At 38.2% G+C, this 20,711-nt stretch overlaps 1 protein-coding gene across 1 annotated transcript in view; it reads right to left on the bottom strand.

The window, feature by feature from the left end:
* Positions 1-4,518: 4,518 nt before the first annotated feature.
* The window catches only part of IPCEF1 (interaction protein for cytohesin exchange factors 1), a 43,450-nt gene continuing 27,257 nt past the window's right edge, over positions 4,519-20,711 (bottom strand). The window contains exons 8-10 of the mRNA XM_010194848.1: positions 17,214-17,580; positions 8,122-8,312; positions 4,519-4,710 (exon numbers count right to left, since the gene is read on the bottom strand). Coding sequence (XP_010193150.1) covers positions 4,519-4,710; positions 8,122-8,312; positions 17,214-17,580 — 750 coding nt within the window. The remainder of the gene's footprint in view (positions 4,711-8,121; positions 8,313-17,213; positions 17,581-20,711) is intronic.

Here is a 20,711-nt window from a genome sequence, read left to right as displayed (position 1 = left end):
CAAGGATTGTAGTACTTTCCTGAACACCTGACAATTTTTTTTCAGTGTTGAAATGCCTAGCTTCTGGCAAGCTTAGCTCCCATTACACTTATGTGCAGAGAAAAGACTTTTAGACTGATCTTAGCTCAGAGCTTTTCTGTTCTGTTTTTGCTTTTCTTTTTTTCTTCTCATTTTTTGTTTTAGTTAATAATGAAGCTGGTTCTTACAAATGCAAGAATACGGTGACTTGGAGCAGAACAAAATGGGATAAATCTTCAAGCAGTGAGGGAAATGCTGACTGACACCTTAAAATGTCTGCTGCTTCAAAATGCCCCACACAAAACAGGAAATACCGCTTTGGCTCTACTACTACAAGAAAACCACTTTGGCTTCCTGTTAAGAGAAAGACATTTCTATCATAAATGAAGTAAGCCCAGGCTCTCATTGCAACTGGTCACTTTTTAACCACCAAAAAAGCAAAACAAAGAAAAAAACCTCAAAACTCCAACCTCAACCATGGTACATTGAGTTCCCCACATGGAAGTATGCTTACATGGACTCTCTTGCTACTTTAAGAATTAAAAAAATACAAGTTTTTATATTATATCTGCAATAGACATGTAAGCTTACAGGCTCACATAGCAGATGCAGCATGCCCATAATTTTTCCTAGTTAGAAATAATTTTGAATTCTGAAATTCTACATAGTTTTAAATCAAATACCACCTCTTCTCTCCCTCTCCCTTTCTGGCTGTTCCGAAATAGCTTTTTCCATCAATATGAAAGTTTTCTCTAAAAAGAAAATTACCTGAAAAAAAAACACACCAGGTTGTAACATATAACTTATTCCTTCTTCAAGTAAAACCCAGTACTGAGTAAATCATCAGAACTAGATGCAAAATTGATTCACTGTCCCTACGTGAAACCTCTCTCATCTTAGGAAAGGAAATGTGATCTCAGCTCATTCTCGTAGCTCGTGAGATCTATACCACCAGAACAGAGAGATTTGATTTCCAGAAAAGCCACCAGAGACAGACTGCAGAAACAGCTGAAATTAGATATTGTTGTAGTTACTCCAGCATCTGTATAGCTGGATCAACAGCTGCATCAACACCAAAAGTCTTTACTGACAAGGGAATAAGTGTGCATGTGCACACATCCATACATACACATATTTTCTCCTGAAAAAGTACATAAAACAAGTCCCATGAGGCAGATGGTTAAAGACTAGATATTCACTAGGGATGCAGAGTTTCCTCTACACTGTGAGTCAGTAGTGCAGGCCTTCCAAATTCAGGTCAACAGATACCATTTACCCTCAGTTTTGCTGAGCGGAGCACAGACCTGTCCAAGTTTCTCCAGCAGAGGTGGTTCCTCACTGCATGCACCAGCTGTAGCCACCAGTTTGTCCACTTCTTTCTCCTACTGTGGCTTTCATGTTGCTGCACAGTCTCTTGTGATGAACCCAGCACCAGGTGAAAACTGCTACATTAATTGACAGTGATGGAAAATGAATCCTGTTTCACTACAATTTTCACTTCATATTTCCCAAACTTTCTATCTGTTTTGGGTCTAAATAGTAGCTGAAGAGAATGGAGACAGAATCCCAGCAGTGCTTTTGCATAAAACTTATACATTTGTTTTCTTAAACACACAGAAATTTGTTAAAATAACAACTGCATTAAAATAATCCCTTTCAAGAATTGCCTGTTATTTCCAAAGACAGTGATACAGCCTGTCCTGAGCAGGTTCTCAAAAACTCAGTAGTTCAACAATAAGTATCTACTCACCATCTGAAAGACAGTAATTTAAAAGCTATTTTAGGCTATGTAATCTTATCAAAACCAATAGTAGAGTTTGGGTGGTTCAAGGACATTTGTCTGCCTCTGTATTTGGGAAACCTGTTTCGTATATGCTTATACAAGCATAACGTGTAAAGGGCCAACACAGTGTGTGCTGGCCACAAAGTGCTTTCCATTGTATAGTGCAAATCTACTTCAGCAAATGGAGCTGATTAGGACTTTGCTCTGAACTGACTAGTCTGGCTCAGTTTGACAGGCTGTTTAAGCACATGCTTGTTTTCAAGATTTAAGTAAAGATGTGTTTGAAGAAAAATGCTGTTTGCATGCTTTGTTTCATGAGAAACAGAATGGTCTGCACCTGCAAGAGAAAATCTGAAGTGTGCATTCAATTCAACTTCAATTATTTATCAATTATTTAATGCTCAGTTGTTAAAATTGAGATGGAGCAAGTAGATTAATCCTTACACTCCTTTGAGCATGTACTTAGCAGTTAATTGAAATAATGTCAAATTCAGGGGCCATCCCTCTCACACCTACACATCTGCTTTGAAGCATTTCATTCAGAAGTGGGATACTCACAGATGTCCACTGTCCAGAAGGTCTTCTGGGAATGGTGAAAGATAAAAAAACCTTAAAGTGGACTCAATTTTTAGGAAGCTATTACTCTAAACCAAACTGCAACAGATATTGAGCTTACTTAATTTCTGTCAACTTTCAGTCAGAATTACTGAAATGATAAAATCACCACTCATATGACAATTTCCTGAACATAATAGCTTTTTAACTATCCTGGGTTTTATGTCAGCTTCCTCATCTTGTCATTGTCACCCACTTTCAGGTCTCAGCTAACATTTGTTCCCCAGCAGCAGACTAGCCCCAGTTCTTAAGTCCTGATCCAATAGCAGCCCTTACCCTCACACTCCTAAACCCTTTTATACCTGAGGCAGAGATGCTATCCCAAGCATACCCTTGCTTCTGCATTTAACTAGCCCCTGTTTCTCCTGACCCTCTTCCATTAATGCCTGTATCAAAGGAGACTACATTCTTCCTTCTATTTCCCCTTTGGTATAGCTTACCATCTGACTCCTCAGTTCTCACACTCTACACAGCCTTAACTGCCATTTTTGGACATAATTCCATGTCTCTAAAAAGAAAAAAAAAAGCTGCTGAGTGTTAAAAATGCAATATCATCAGTTAGACATCACTACACAGGTGGAAAAGTTTTCGTATGTTCCCATTAACCCTATTGACTTTTTGTTTTAAAGAATATCTTTACTAAATAGCCAACAGAAGTTAGGATTGCCACAGTTCCTGGAGAGGCATTCATTTGAGAATGATAGGCTAATTCTTGTTTTTCAAAATTCAGCATTCTGCAAAGTTCCTTATACTTGTACACTTGCAGAAGATGGGAAGCCAAATAATCCAAACCTTGTACTGAGGACAATGAAGCCAAAAAGTTATGATCCTGCAGCAAAACCTCTTAACATACTTATTTTTGGTTGCCCAAAGACAAGTCCTAAAACTTTCTAGAAATATTATTTTCCTGTCCTTAGTTGTACAGATTTTCTTCGTCTAAAATTCAAAGTTAGAAAGACAGAAGAAAATGTTATAGCAGATGCCCCAGGGTAGTCTCAGTTGCAGAGCCATTACTGTGATTCATAATGGAACAAGAAAGAAAAAAAAAAAGAGGCATTTCAAGTCAGCCTGCAAGTGCTCTCTTCTGGGGCAGTCTGGTCCATGTGTGCCCATCCACATTAGGAAATTCAGCATATATAAATATATAAATAAAACATATATACAATACATTGTCATATTCATATAAGCCATAAAATGACATATATTTACAAAAGCATTTGCAGCTATGTTTTACACTTTCAGGTCCACAGCAGGAATTTAGTTATTTAGCTTGTGCCTTGTGAACTTGATCACCTTCATAAGTAGAAATCCCGGATGAAGTTGTACCTTATATATTAACAATTGTCAAAAATAAGAAAGAAGAAAATAATTTTCCAAGGAATTCTGCCAAGTCCATATGAAAAGTTGAAACTTGCTGAAGCATTAGCTGCCTCACTGAAGAGTAAATTACATGTTAGCAAACATTGAGAGACCTTTTCTTCTTCAGGTAGAAAGACAGTAACTTGGTCTAATCCATAAATAAACCAAAACTCGTTAAACATCAGGCAGAGCACAAACTGGGTGCCTGACAGCTGTCTGTAGTATAAACTCATGCATAATTACTATTCTGTTTGTCTCAGTTTAAACTGGTAGAGTGGTGAAAGTGAATGATGTAGAGATGAAAATGCATACATCATGTTACCATACAGGTAAGAAAGGTAGAGAGTAGACTACGTCCTGTTGGCATTGTTGTAACTTCCTTTAACAGTAAGTTACATAGTTAAACAACCCCAAGGACCTCACATTTATACAGTTCAGATTATACAGTTCTGTGACTTCCAGGAGTTGGACATATTTAATTTACTTCGCCCAGGATGGAAAAACTTTTCTTTGCTGTTTTCTTAGGTATGCAGTCCAGGTCCAGGCATGCTTTTTAAATTTAGAAGTGCCCTTTTGACATGAAGTAAGTCTTGCAAGATGAATTAAAGCTCTGGAGCAGGAGTTGTTTTCCTTTCAAAGAACACTTGGGGAAAAAAAACAAATCTCAAAATGCACCAGTTTAAAGTGCCTTTACATGAAGACCCGTGGGGAAAAATCTTGCCATGAACCATTGAAACCCAGTCTCAGATGGCACTTTCAACAATAGGCTGTGGAGTCATCTCTCGCTCCTCGGTATTCTCTGTGGACATGTCCTGCTGCTGATAGATATCTTGGACCAGCATGATGTTTGTGTTCCTCCACTCTCTGTACTTCATTGCTGTCAACTTTGGGTCCTCTAGCAACTGGTTAATTGTGGCCAGGTCATGTTCCTTACACTAGGAAGAGAACAAGTGTTTATTTCCCACATAAACTGTCAAGCTTATTATCTGTAACAAAAGCACTCTGGGAAAATTAGAGAACCCTCTCACAAGGATACAGCCAATTACCCATCCTCCTGGCAATTTGTTCCCATTTTTAGAGCACATATTGTCAAAGTTAAGCCCACAGCAGAAATTCGTCCCAGTTGAAGGCAAGATTATGATTTCATCTAATTTTTTTTTCTTTTATAGGATTCTTAGAAAAACTTCATAAGAGAGGATTTATGTGAAAATTAGATATTGTTACACTGTCTCACAAGTTAGTACTTTCCTGAAACTGGACACAACAGCATTTATTCCTGTAATTCACACCAGTTCCAACTTTCTAAAGAAATACTCCCTGGCCACTTTATAAATGTTTCTTCTCTGGGAGCTACACAGAAAATCATTTTAGATAAAAACTGTGCACTGGCAGTAGAGTTTATGGGTGGCTAGAGCACATGTGTCTGCTAATACAACTACTGCCAGCTGCTACTAGTAAATCTGGTCTCTACTTTTAAACAAGAGGAACTCAGACCATTTATTACAGGCACCCTGGTTTGATTGCAAGACATGAACAATCACTGCTATAGGGAGACTGAGACCCTTTATGTCACAGAATCACAGAACGGTTGAGGTTGGAAGGGATCTCTGGAGGTCAACTCATTCAACCCACTTCCTCAAGCAGGAACACTTAGAGCAGGCTGTCTAGGACCATGTCTAGGTGGCTTTTGATTATCTCAAAAGACGGAGACTTTACAGACTCTCTGGGCAAATTGGGCCAGCACTCAGTCACCCTCACAGTAAAAGAGCATATTCTGATGTTCAGAGAGAACCTCCTGTGTTTCAATTTGTGCCCATTGCCTCTGGTCCTGTCACTGGGCACCACTGAAAAGAGTCTGGCTCTGTTTTCTTTACACTCTCCTTTATATTTATTGATGTCCTCACATTTTCTGACACAATGAACATCTTTGCTTTCAAAGCCCTTATTGCCTATCCATGCAGTGGATCACAGGATAGAAAACCCCTAGTTAGCAACTATAATAAATGGAGGGTCGATCCTGCACTAACAAATTTTTACTGCTTTTGCCTGTGTCCATCCCCCCAGTCTGGGTGTAAAAGCAAAAAGATGGTATTGTCACCATCTTCTGTTGCCACTGATTTCATCATGCCTGAGGACACTCTGTGCTAGTGCCTGCCATGAAAACACCTTGAAAATACTCCTACACATTCATGACTCTTCCTGATTTCAGCAGTAGGCTGCTTACACATCCATATCCCACTGCTCTTCTGTGGGATATGACTGCGAATGACTCTAACCCTGTGATGCTTGAGCCACTTTTGAAACCCAAAAACTTGTTCAGCTGTTAGTTTACACAGGTCCTACCCTCAAGACTTAGTGCCAGCCCTTGTAAGAGGGCTTCTGGAATTGATGCAGAGATAAGCATGGTAGCCTAAGAGAATAAGAGGAGATAGGGAGGTAGAAGACAGGGAAGAGTATTTCCAGTGGACAAAACTGGTGGCAAAAAGCCATGTCATGGAATTTTTCTGTAGCATTAAATCTATTTCCCACACTCATTAAGCCTGTGATGCATTTGCACACAGCTTCCCTCTCTTCTAAACTATCCAAAGCATGTTTTGTTAATGATATATTGTAGCAGCAACATCAATCTGTTGATGTGGAGTCATAAGTGCAAAATTAAAATCACACTGAATCTTGCATAGATCACTTGTCTCAAACTAATAGGGTTTTAGTTAAAGCAGACTAAATATGGATCAGATGCAAAACTTTCCCAATTTTTAGATTTCCAATAGATCATTTTCAATTATCTCATATCTCATGTTATATGTTAAGAAAATTGACTTTAAAAATACATAATCCCACTAATGCAAAGAATGTGGCACTTTCCCACTGCAGGCATTTGCCTTTCAGACAGGCTAGCTTAAACACTGCTGTGTGTAGAACTCTGGTTTTACCTGTGAGAAAGTGCCTGTGCCATATTTGTCTTGTCAATACTCCAATTTCTTAGTTTGAAGAAAGCAAAAAAAGTTCAACACATTTTATACATTATGAACACTCCAAAAATATTTTTTCCATATTAAGTACAAGTGTTAGACCAGCCCAAGTTTAAAAACATTACTAATCACAACTTATACAATACTCCTGTGCTAAATCAATGAGAGCTGTCCTCCTTGCTCATGTCTGGCAGTAAAGCTTCTAGGTTTTCATTCAGCTCCCTACTAATGAAATTGATTATCCTACAAGGTATAACTGCATTTTGTACTAGCTAGTTCATGGATATATTAGGGAGGCTCCTACTGGGGAAAACATTCCAATCTGTTTCTGTATTTAGTTTCCCGTCACATAAAATAGGCATACTTTTTAAACTAACTCTCTGTTATACAATGGGCTTACTTTATTGCTGATGCAGATGAATACTGCTATAGTCAGCACCATGTCACTGAAGACTCTTTGATACTGAGAAGAGATTTCACCATGTTTCATACAGAGCCTAGAAGCCCTGCAACAGAGACAATGACTATATTCCCACTTGTCTTCTCAACTGTATCTTCCAGAAGTTTAACACGGGCTGGGGTGCTGTGTAACAAATACACAGACTTGAGACAAGATACTGAATTCCTCCTCCTGATGCATACAAAAAGGAACAAGTGAAGCCCCAGGTTTGCATTTATTCTTTCTTCTCCTTAGAATTTAAATGTTATAGTTAAGGTTTCTGTTTCTCTCAATACCATTCAGAAGCAGGCTTTGAAATCCCTTGACACTTGATGCTGGTGAGTAAACAGCCCCATAAATCCCCATATTCCCGAGAGATTTACTGGCTCTTTCACGGAATGCCCCCTGAACCCCTTCACCCCTCCAGTTCATTATATGTTTCCAACATAAAAGCAGGATGCTTTTGTTATTAAAATTTTTTTGTTACAGGAGGTCTTTACAATAGCTTTGGCACGTCCTGTACATTCTCCAATAATCACATAAGGAAAACTTTTTTTGGCTCAGGGTCATTTTCATGTCCTTTATCATCAACATATTTTGTCTGCTCTTCCTTTTTTAAGGCTTCCCTGCTTAGTGCGTTCAGACGAGCTTGCAAGATTTCCAGCTAACAAGGAGAAGCTTTCTTTATTAAATTTTCCAAATGGACTGGAACTTCTGCAAGAAGGGTCCCTTCTGAACTATTGCCTCTGTTGCCAGTTCAAATTTAACAACAAAATGCAGAACAGTATTTAGAATGAAGTAGAAAACAATTTTAAAAACTTAACCAAATTCTCTGGGGCTTTAAGGAAATATGTAATTAGAGTTTGGCTGAAGTCTAGGTTTGCTTCTTTTTTCAGCCAAACTGTTTCTTTCCTTGGCTTGCTCTGCAACCTCACCTTTAATGTGCTGTTCAGCATTCTAATTTTGTGGAGTTTCTCATTAATGGAGGGGTTTTTGCTGCGCTTGATAAATGACTTCCTAAGCTCCTTCTTTGTTGACAGCCGACGATCACCAATGGGAGACAGGCTTGCTTGTTCTAATGACTTGTAAAGACGCTCCATCTCATCATCATCACATTTTTCTTGATCTGTACAGTAAAGAATAAATTTGGTATGAGAACACGAATATGGCAGCAGTTAGCAGAAATGTTAACCAACCATCTGAAAGGCACTTAGTCAAGTCAAAAAGTAACAGTATTAGAGTTAAAACAAAGCAATTTTTAGGGTTATTTATAGGCTAATAATGCACATGAAAAAGACATACTACCAAACTCAGAAGTTTTTTAGAATCAAGTTGTGATCCAAACAGATATGAGCATGTATTTCCACTAATAGAGTGATGCTTTAATGCTCCAAATATATCACAGACTCTGAACAACTGTCAGTAATGCTACATTTGAATAAAGACAACTTTGATAGCATCAAATTTTTCCCTACATGCTGCACACAGTGCATTACATTTCTACCTGGCAGCTCACAGGTCAAATTCAATTTTGTGCACCAGTTCATCACCAGGTTTTGCTAATTATTGAAATCAGAGTTTAAAAAATTTAAGCAATTAAATGAGATGTAGAAACATTTCAGAGGCCCCAAAAGAAGGTTCCTAGAAGACATATTGAAACAGAACTTCTTGGAGCACCTGATGTTTAACTCCTGGGTTTGCTTGTGGTGCCTCACAACAAAGACTTGATTAACTCCACCTTAATTATTCTGATGGCTCCCAAGCTCTAGCATCATCTTCCATGACAGAGAGGACACAAAAGAAAAAGCTAGCAAACAGCTGGGAATGGAATAGCATAAAATAAAATAAGAATTGAAGCAAAGACATTTTTTCAGAATAAATCAGCTTAAAAATGAACAGTCAGAAACTAAAAATGTACCAGCCATCTATGGGAGTTTTTGGCAGAGAGCCATTTTCAGCAACAGACTGCGCAACTCACTTCTTGTCCTTCAGTCCACACAGCAAGTTTTTCTACTTCAGTGTTTGCTAAAGGAAAGTCTTAAAGTTATTGGTGATTTCAGGGTGCTAATGAATCCCTCAAGATCCACTGGGATAACATTCATTCTTATTTCACTGGGCATGGTGGTGGTGTTTCTTCTCAAGGCAGTTCTCCATGTTCCAGTTGAACTGACTGGGCAACTTTTTCTTTTAATTAGAAGTTAAACATTGACTTTTCTAAATCATCTTCAGTCAGAAAACATTTTCTGAACAAAAGGAAGAAGTCCTTTTGCTCACTCATGCTGCAGCAAAAAGGCTTCTCAAACACGTCAGCACACTTAGGAGGCTGCTCCTTATCTTTTCCATGTTTTAAAAAGCACGGCATCCTCCTACAACTCCGTTCTTTCTAAATATTTAGGTTACTAGAAAAGTTTATGATATGCTGCAAATATTTGCCTTCACTGTGTTGCTAGCCTTTTTTTTCACTACTTTGTGATTATATAAAGCTCACTGTAACTTGACAAGAGCTAAATATAGCTTCCAACATCGGGACAGTACTGGAGGAGGAAAAGGAGAACTGTTGTATATTTCACAAGCTGCAGGAAATAGAAAAAAAATGCAAGTGTAAGGCATAATACATGGCTGCAGTATTTCCTGAAAACTGTTGGCTTATGCCATGAGGCTCGTAATTATAACTAGCTTCCTGCCTACTTTCCTGGGATGAAGCAGTTGTTCATTTCATTAGCTTGCTCCTGCCCAGGGCTGGCTCAGCTCTTCTGTAGATGACATCCATCATGACTGTACACAGTATCACTTTGAGAGATAAATTGACCTTTATCAGACATCCAAGAAAGAGTATATAAGAAGAAAACAAACAAACAAACAAAAACATATGGAAAAAAAATCAACCAACCAACCAACCAACAAAACCCAACCAAAACATTGATCCTGTCCAGCAACTTTAAAAAAATAGAAAAATAGTCAAGCCATGAGAGACCTGAAGTCCCTGCTCCAGGTATTTTTTGAAGCTAACTCACGATGCTCCTCAGTGTCTGGAAAAGGCTACAAAGCAGCAAGCATGAGAATACAGCCTCACTGGACACACTTTTTCCACGCTAAATACTCTGATATCTTCCATGCATTTGCAGGTGAAGATAAGGAGGACAGATGTACTCAGCACAGAAAAAAAGAGGGAACTGAAGTCAGAAAAGCTCAGCTAAAGGCTCCTGCACAATGCAAATGTTAAGCTACATGCATCCAGCTCCTGCATTCTTTCCAGACTGCAACCTTCAATGCCTCTTCCTATTTCTCATTCTTCCAGCACTCCTACCCCCAAAAGGATTGATCAGGGTCAGGCAATTTCAGAGGGAAAGGAATGTACCAGATTCCTCAGATCAGGTGGATAAAGGGAGTGACAGTGAAGCAACTAAATGGGATTACAGGAAACAGTTGGAAAATAAGGGTGAGTGAAACCTACGGGCTGTGTAGAGCCAGGTATGAGTCATATAGTATTTTTGTTCCCATCTTTGTTTACACTGATGAGCAGTGAACTTCTCCCACAACAGTTAAAAAACAACAAAACATTCCCTTAATATTGTGCTTTTGTATAGAAGCAGATACTGTTGCTATTGACAAAGAGTATGTCTGCCAATAAACCTCTATAAATTGAGGCTAGACTGATACCTTTCTGGACTTTTACCTTCAATGTCCTTGAGTTCCCCTGAGCCAAGCTCAGAAAGAAAAAGCCCATGTGTTGAAGGCTTGAAACTGCCACTGAACACACTAGATTGATGCTGTAAATCTGAAAGAGGGAGAGGTAATGGAGGAAGGGGAGAGATATTATGCCTAGTGACCAATAAACAAGACCAGTAAAATGACTTGTGATAAGATAACATATTTCTCTTCACTCACACAGTGGTGCATTATGGTATTTCACAAGCATTTTAATGCTACAAAAGTAAATGAAGAAAGTGCTACTTATGGTTTGCTTTCTTGTTTTCCTCACAGAACATCCAATTAAGGTCGGATAATAGAGATAAAGCAATGTGAGTCAAGGCTTAAGCACAGACTGGACATTTTCTCCAGATTCAAACATTCACAGAACATTATCCCAGAACTTGGTATTGCTTAATTCCCTTGCATCTGGAGTCAGAGCACTGACCTGCATATGAGCAAGTCCCTAATAGAAGCACAGGCTTCATAAGTTCTGTATTTTTAGGCTTCAGTGACTTGGATGCCACCTATGAAACCTAGGCTGTCTAGACCATATTACTGTATTGTTACTAAATATTTGCTTACCCTCACAAAGTAAAAATACATGTAAAGGGCACATAGTATACAAGCTCAGGCTCTGGTTTAAAAATGAACAGATTGTCTGCGTCAACCTCCCAAAAATAAATGTTCCAGCCTTACTCTGAGTTTTGTTAACTTCTGAAGGTTTATAATGATGGATATATTCTGCTGACAAAAATTCTTAATAGTATGGACAGGTTGGGCCCTACTAACACTGCTCTGGAGTGAGTCTTTCCAGCTGGGTCACACAGCTAGCATCAGGCACATTCAAAATCACTTCAAAATATAATATCACAAGCTATCTCTCCCACCAGTACTCTTCAAACTAAGTACTTTCTATCTCAGGCATGTAAGTTAGAAAACTGAAATACTACTACAGCACTTCTTTATCTCATCCTATCTTAAAGATAAAATACATTCATTTTTCTCTCAGGATCTACTGAAGGATTAGCAACAAATGGCAACAGTGGAAGGATATTACGTATTCTGTGCATTTGTGACAGTGTACATGCACACAGGGTAACATATGCATGTACATTTTTCCCTTTCCTTGGCAGTTTTAACTACAAGCAATTCTGTTGAGTGATGCCACTGGAAGGATCCATCTTCCTGGGATCCTGCACCATGGCCTTCACTCACAAGCCTCGCAGCCTGCTAAAGCTTCATAGCACTTCTGGAAAAATTCTGTAGTATTGTATAGCTCTTTTAACTTTGTCAGACTACACAGTGCAGAAAGTGGAAAAGAACCAGTGTTGAGCTGGTGAAAAGGGAAATCCTGCCCTGAGATATCTTAACATTCAAGAGAAAGAGAACTTCTAGGTTGCTGTGAGGAAAAAATGTAATATTTCAGGCAAGTCAGAACTTCCATCAAATTGTGTTTCAGGAGAAGTAAAACACAACTTTGCGGCTTGATACCACTTATCTGGAATTTCCCCCTAAGTAACAGGAGATATCACAGACTAACAAGCTGCCAGAGGTTCAACACGCCAGCTCTTCACCTCCTCAATTTTCAGCTTCCATCATCCTGTTTGCCAGCTTGTCACAGGTGGGAGACATTAAGGTACTGAGACTCCCCACTTTGCAGCAGCAATACAGGAGCCTGCCTGAAATCTCAACTTTATGCAATTTAAGCCTACAAAGTGAAATTATCCAGAACTTTGCAAAAAAGCAGCTGTGAAAAATCAAGCTGATTGTTTCCCAGCCATGAAGATATAGAAATGGGTATGTTTGGCAGAAAAAGTATTTTGCATTGAAAACCACCTCCAACAGAACATATCTTACTAAATCTAAGCTGAAATGTAAACACTTATTTTCCCATTCTCTAACTGAGATCTTGCAGCTCTCCAACTGTGTACTAATCCCAGGGAAAAAAATATCTGCTTCTTCCTCCTGTCCTTGTTACTTTTATGAGCTTCTTGTACCTGTGCCAATACTTCTGTTTCTGATTCTACCAAAACTTTTTATGCCAATGGGAGAACGTACAGACTTAGGCTGGGGAGAAAAGAGGGAAAAAAAATCACTGACTACTTTTGCCCTTACCTACCTTACCCACACCTTCCTCCACTCATCCATTATCTATAGTGGTAGTAGACATTTCAATGGGAATATGACACCTCAGGGCAATCACATTTTCCATAGAACTACAGAATAAAAGAAACAGGAAATATTTAAGAGGGCATAGCTTAGGCAAACTCCTCACTGGTAAATGTAGAACTAAAGGTAGGACAGATTGGGAGAAAATAACAGGAAAAGTATGTTACCACCAACAGTTACTTGCTCTTGACTATACCAATATAGTGGACTCAGCAGTGAGAGATGGCGTTTTAACAAACTGTGACTGAACTGGAAACAACACAATATATATCTCTTTTTCAGAGACTTCAGAAAACTGTAACACCATAGTTTTCACTGTGATTTCTAAAACCTTTTTTATCGGAAGCAAAATAATAATTCAAACACAGCTGTTTCTCTACACAGTTGTTCTCATCATAGACATACTTCTTGGCTACTCTCAGCCATGATCCAGCCATTTTCTGTAACTTTTACAGAAGGAACAAAGGGGCCAGAGCACACCAAAGGATCTGTTCTGGCTATTACTGGCACAGTCAGACTCCAGAGGCGAAGAGGCTGTCAGTTCTGAGAAAAGAAGGAATTGACTGCATTCAGCTCCTATTTAACCAACTCCTTCCCACAAAACTAACTCAGGTAAAATTCAATTGCTATTTGAAAGGCTGTCCAGATTTTTTACAAAATACTGTCAAACACCAGATCTTTTACCAGATACTGTGAGCTAAGTAACATAAATAAACCAGAAGTGGTACCATAAGAATTACTTGCCAAGACGCATTAACATGATCATAAAATCCTCAGAAAATGCAAGGAAGAAGGACGTTATTGCTATAATAAAAGATCCCTAAGTAAATAGAAACATACATTCCTGTTCTCTTATAGTAGCCTCTCTGCATCTGTGCCTTCCTTTTGTTATCATAGTTTTTGATAAAAGAGAAAACTGTTAAGCTCTCATTTTTTGTACCTTTTTATTATTCTCTGTATAACCTCTCCCCAGCAATCAGTGCTGAGAATTAAGGCTGAGAATGGTCATAATACCACTAAGAGTGGCGGGAGAGATCATTAAAACTATCATATGGTACAGCTTCTTGTACCAGACATTTAGAGTTGCTTAGCCAATTTCATTATATAATTTTCATTGAAAAAAGAATCCATAATCATTTAGTTGAATCTGTAGTTTCTCTTACAGAGTTGTACCTGTTTATCTCTGAGAAACTTTTCTTTAATTGTTTAACTCATCACTAAGGTTTCTTCACTATTGGTGTATTTTCATTATAAACTCTTTCCACAAAGCCACAGCTTCTCTTTCTTCCTTCTAGGTACTAACTTTTCTTATGGTTGCCTTAGTTTCTGGCTTTTGACAACAGAAGAGCTCTTCAATTCTTGAAACCTTTCACCTCAGGTCTAGGTTGGTATCAACAACAACCAGTATTTCCTCACGGGGTTTTGCTAAGCAGAATGTGGCCACAAAGCAGTGTGTGACAGGTCTTTTCTATCCTTACAAGGAGAAGGAGAGAGCACAGACACACATGAAGGCTCTGTGGGGAGTTGGTTCAAGGACCACAAAGCTGTTCTGATAAAAGCAGGGCCAACTTTATGCACATGGGACATGTGCTTTCAGGACAGATGCTGATGCAAGACAGACCTGTCTCCTCCTGGATGCAGTCTCATTATTCTGAAATATGACGAGCTGTCAGAAATGCACTATTGAGAAGCATTGTAAAGCAAATAATATGCACTGCACTGAGGTATGCATTCTTGTTCTGCATCAGATAACAAGGATGCTCTTACAGTTATTGTAATTCTTGAATATTTGCAGCTAACTTTTACCCCACAATCTGAACACATCTCACAGTATTTGTGCATGTCCTTATCAACTAGCTGGAGGGGGAAATTCTTGGGGGATAAGCTACAGAACCAGAATTGTATGCTTTTTGATAACTTTCATTTGGAATTTAATTGCTATTTTATGTTAATTCTTTTTTTCTACCTCATTCCTAAATTGAAGCAGCTTAACTAATCTTCTTGCAAATTATTTCATTTATTTTTTTCAGTACCCATTGCGGGGGAGAGCCTCACACACCAACACTCTCCACCTCCTCCCTATATTCTGCATACTGATAAAGGAAAGAAAAATGTGTGTATGGTGTACATGTTACTTGCTCAATGACAGGTTATGATGCAGACAGTAACTAGTGAGGTTATACAGTTTCCATAGTGACTGACTCATTGAAATTATCTATTTCTGGAATTCCATCAGATCATCAGTGTGCTTGGTATGGAAGAGTTCTGCAATCAGAATTGGCCATCAGCTAAGCAGTGAGCAACACAATTCATTTCCCTGGGAATGTTTGGGGAAAAATTAAACCACCTTGGAAGTGGCAGAAATAGACCTAAATATGCCTTGATTTACATTTTAATCCTATTTTTATTTGTTAGCATTATTAAGCCCATCAAACTATGCCTGAAATTATTATGAATGTGTCAAGCTAATTCTGTGACCAGCCATAAAAGTACTTGTCACTCCTACAGTTACAATGGAAAGCACTAATCTATGCATAATTACAGGATTGCTGACAATATCAGAGTGACATATTTTAAGCAAAAGTCTAGATTTCTGAAAAGCAACCACTGAACCTTGCTCAACAGGATCTATAAGCCACCATGCTATATATGACCTACACTTCAAGCATCCACCTGAATGTACCTAATAATGTTTCCCAAAGGCATTAGTCAATTTTAACCCAGAAGGTGATATTATAGAAGACAATGCATTTACTACGTCCTTGTGACATTTTCATTAGGGACACCATTTCTGTCAGCCCCAGTCTTTTTATTACTTGCACACCCAGAGCTTATGGGAGTTAGATTCCACAGTAACTCTCTGAAAACATCCACTCTTTTACACCACATAGAAATAGTACATATGCTCACTCCTGGTTTTAATTCTCATTGATCTTCACTGCTACAGAAGTCTCTAGCAGAGCAGCCTAGAAGATGGATAACAAAGCAGAGTGCAAAACATTATGAATTCATTTTCACTTTTGCTAAAATCTGTACTTCACTCAATTTCCTTTTTTTTCTGTAAAACCAAAAAACATATGAAAAAGTAAATGAGTGCAAACTCTTGATATTTGTAAAACTATAAGGAGACTGACAATGTAACTAATGTCCTTATACTACCATTCTTTAATCATTGCCAAGTTCACCTACAGAGAAATACCATAAGTTCCCAACAAGTCCAATGCTGTTTCTTTCCACCTTTGCATTACCTTCAGCCTAAGATTTTGCATGCACCTTTGTTTTTCATTGAATCGAGACACCACCACGCTTTTAGCAACAAAGTACTTGCTTCAAATTTTCACAGGGATTTGAGTAGCACTGGTGCAGAAAAACATTGTTGCTTCCTTACTTACTACCTCTTTAGGCAGCAACGTTGAGTATCTTCCCATTTCAGCATATTGTATGCCAGTTATGCTTCAACTGCTTTTAGTGCAGGAAGAAGCAGCTTTACTCAAAAGGCAAGACACATTGACTCACTAGGGCAGGAGAGTTATTAACTTAACACTGACCAAATTCTGGAGCTTTGCCGCCTTTTTTATGTAGCAGTACATTTTGGTAGGAGGATATCTATGTGGATTGTCATTTGCTTAAACAAAATACAGTCTTAATGTTCTTTCGGATTTAGGATTGCAGTTTTTTCCCCTTGGTTACAATGAAGCTCAATAAAACAAAAAGGGAATGTGTACTGGAAGTAAATGCAACTGCTTTTATTTTTAAAATTGGATTGATCAAACCCCATGTTCACCGCTTCCTACATATGCCATTTTACTTATTGTCTGAGTTCAGTGATACACTTTCTTAAAATTTTTATTTAATTCTAACTAATATAAGACAGCTCTACTGAAATAAAGAAAACTAATAAAACATGTTTATGTCAGGATTATATACAGAGGCTATGATCTTAATGTATAAGTAAAAGTTGAGAAAAGCTGTAAAGGTACTTACCAATTACATACTACATTATATATTTAATGTGCAATAAGCCAAATGTTTGTTATAAATTATGTGTCACTGGAAAACTCTTCAGTGAAGAACGTAAAGAAAGGAAGAGGAAAGAAAGTTGATGAAAACTCCTGAACTCCCACATTGTATGGCTCTGCAAAAATCTCCTCTCTTATTAGCTCACCTTTGGCTAGTGATCTCTCTCCTGTAGCATCTGGCACAGCTAGACAATGTGTATCCGGACCTAAAAATGAGTTTTGAGATTCACCACTGGGTTTGGAAATCTGGAACTCCTGGTTTTCTGCTGCTTCTCCACAGTCTACTTCTGGCGGCTCATCTGAGTGAATCTGTACACAGAAAGTTAAAGGCTGATCACCCTCTTCTGTGGCAGAGCTGTTAACTAGGTCAAGCCAGGACTGCCTCTCAGAATAAATCACTTTGGACATCAAGGAAGATGATGACTCTTGGGAGTTGAAAGTGCTTTCAGGAGAGGAATGAGAACAAGATGCTTCACTTGATAGAGTTGAGGTGAAAGAAGACTTCTGCTGATCCTGCTTTACAGAAAAAAATGGGGAGGGGTGTGGGAAGAAGAAAGAAAAATTATTTCCAAGTTATTTCTGTTCCTTGGTTCTACATGTTATAGATATGCAGCTGAAATGTTAATTGACCAAAACCAAAAAGATGTAATCTCATTAGTTATCCATCCAAATAAGCCTGAGGTATGTCAGCCAACCTCCTACAAGGCAGTAACTTCAGAAACTAAACCACAAGGAAGCCAGAGGTAGAACAGATAAGAACCTGACAATGCCTAGAAACAAACTATCAAGGCAAAATATTTTGCTGAAAGTAGCATTCCATGGTAGGTCTCACATTTATGTTCACTCTTTATTTTGTCCTCACTTTATTGTTCTAATGAAGAGTACAGACGAGAAACTCTGAATTAGCTATTGAACATGAAGTTGTCTAGAAGCATGTAATAGAACCACCAGTACCATAACCACAAATAAACTTCACCCCAGGCACTGAAGTACCTTAATCTTCTCAGTACACAAAGGCATTTTACCTGGTCCAATCATTCACCAAGGCAAGAAGGGTGATGTGTTCTATGATAGCAAGTTAATGGTAGAAAGAAGAAACACAGCCATAACGCAGAGGGCAAGAAGAGAGGAATAGTACAAGATTTGTGCTGCTCCTTCATCTGTTAAGATTCATCCTTCAGCACATGAATCTGGTAAGGGACCCAGACTTCACTAGAAACACATCAGAAATCACTAAGATGTCCTCAGACCCTCTATACTGTACTTATCACCCTGCCTCAACAAGAGTGTGTGCAAACAGAGCTGTCTTGGAGGCATCTGACAGTCATCATTAGGAGGTAGGAGTTGAATGAGAGATGGTATGATAAATGCAGAATTCTATGTAAAGAGAAGCTGAGAGAAAGAACAAAGTTTTGAAAGTATTTAGCTTCCCAGAGAAGCATAGATGCCTGGATCTTTGTCCACAGTATACATTTATAGTGATTGAGTTGTACTATTATCCAGTCACCAAAAGCAACTCACACAAGAACTAGCACTAGTCTGCTTTTTATCTACCAAATACCACTGAAAAGATGAGCCAGGAGAGTCAAATACACAAGTAATACATACATAGACACACAAATATACATTCAAATACGCAGAAGAAGATTAAGTGACGGTAATAAATAAAGTAATGGAAGACAAAGGGAGACAAAGTCTTATAGTGAAGCTCTTAGCAGAAACTATCAGAAATTGTAATGAGATCATCATGATATGAAAGCCAGAATTTTTGTATCTGCTACTGTAGAAATGTACCCCTTCCATAAATAATCTGCTGCTGGCCAGTGCCAGAATCAGAACATTAGAGTTGATGGACCACAATTCTGGAAAGTTTATGTTCTCAATACATACATAGAATAGATCTGTGTTAAGAATAAAACTAGACTTGAAGTACTGAAAATTACAGAGAAGGTGTTGCTGGGGAAACCCGGACACGATACAAAAACACTAAAGGGACTAGTCTGGAACACTTATTTATAACCTGGTAAACTAGAAATAAGATGTATTCATATGAAACAAACCAAGAGTGACTTTTTTTGGATTATGATAAATAAACTTCAGTGTTGTTGTAATGTATACTACTACCTTTTTGCATTAAAAAAAAAAAGGCAAAGTAGATTTGCATTCCCAGATTGTGGGTAATTTGTAGAACTTTCTTCACTTCTGTAAATTTTCAAAGCCATTTCTCCAAGACTGTGCCAAACACTGCAGGACCAGACTTAATTTATATTCCTATTACGAGAAGTACAACATTGTGTTTTGTTTTTAAAAAGGAAACCTTCACAAATGCATCCTAAAACAAAGGACAGGGAGATGCTGTTTTAAACTACATGTATGAGTGATAGAAACACCCTTGGGAACACAGGTGACCTGAAGCACTTCATTTAAGAGCTCCTATCACAGAGACTAATTGTTGAAGCATTTGTGCAGCCAAGTAGAACAACCAAGCTGTAGAAGCTCTTGCCCACATGGTGTGGATTGGCTCATGACAATTATTCAAAGACAAGAAAGGAAGGTGTTAGGTCTCACCTCTATGTTTCTGGCATTTGTCCATGCAAAAGAAAGTGTCATTGGAATGAAAATCATGCCTCACTGAGTGGAATATATTTTTGATTTCATTTTCACTGTGCGTTAAGTAAAAAAAATTAATAATTTAAAAAAACCTGCCAGCATGTGTTTCTTTTTCTCTACATGTGTTGTGTTGGGTCTTTTTCTTAGGCATGACAAATGTTTACCTAACTTACTCAACTGGTTCTTTTGGAAGTATTGCAATCATCCATATAATAATAAATCTCTATTTGGGGACATTTTCAAAAGCAGATGCTTGAACCACCAGATCGTAAGGACTTCACTGGAGATCAGTGGGTCTCTAGACATTTTTTAGACAAAAATTATCACTGTCTCAACTGCTCTTTTGGGACTGCTGCAATCTATTGTCTCAACAGAGCTGCTGTTTTTTTGAACTGTAAATTCATTCATATGTGAAGAAATTAATGCAGATGATAAGCTTAACTTTTGTCCTACAGATGTTAAAATTTACTTGTTCTTCACTTGCTTTTTTTTCTTCCACAGCACCCAGAAGCATGCATAAACACAGAAAGCTTATGATAACTACTTCTTTGGTTTTTTTCAGGTTTCAAAATTATTTAGATCAGCAAACAAAAGAGCAAGTGAAAACTCTGCTAGAAGTACAGCAAAATGTTTGCTGCTCTAACATGTAACAGATTCTGCACCTGGGTGGCTATTGGTTTCCAGACTAATAGTTTTCAGTCTGGAGTTGATCTCAAGAAGTTTTGAAACCTTTCTGCTTAAGACAGCATTTGATTTTCCAAAATGCCCATGGCTTCTAACTCCTATTCTGAAAAATCCCTTTGGTATTAGGGAGGAAGAAGTACAACTTAAAAAAAAAATTATATAAAAATCATAAAAAGAAGTTAACCCCAGTCAACACCTGTGGCATTCTTGATGCTGGGCTGGGTTTCCAGGATGAATGTCTCTTCCAGCAGCAATCTGAAAAGATTCAAGCAGACCTTCCACAAGTGGTGTACTCAAAGAGAGTCAACCCAAATCCATCATCTTTAGGACCTCACAGCTTAGTTCAAAAA

Source organism: Mesitornis unicolor, unplaced genomic scaffold (genome assembly GCF_000695765.1).
Source record: "Mesitornis unicolor isolate BGI_N332 unplaced genomic scaffold, ASM69576v1 scaffold16231, whole genome shotgun sequence".
NCBI classification, from domain to species: domain Eukaryota; kingdom Metazoa; phylum Chordata; class Aves; order Mesitornithiformes; family Mesitornithidae; genus Mesitornis; species Mesitornis unicolor.
Note: the sequence above shows the minus strand (reverse complement) of the source record. Positions and strands in the feature narration are given on the sequence as shown.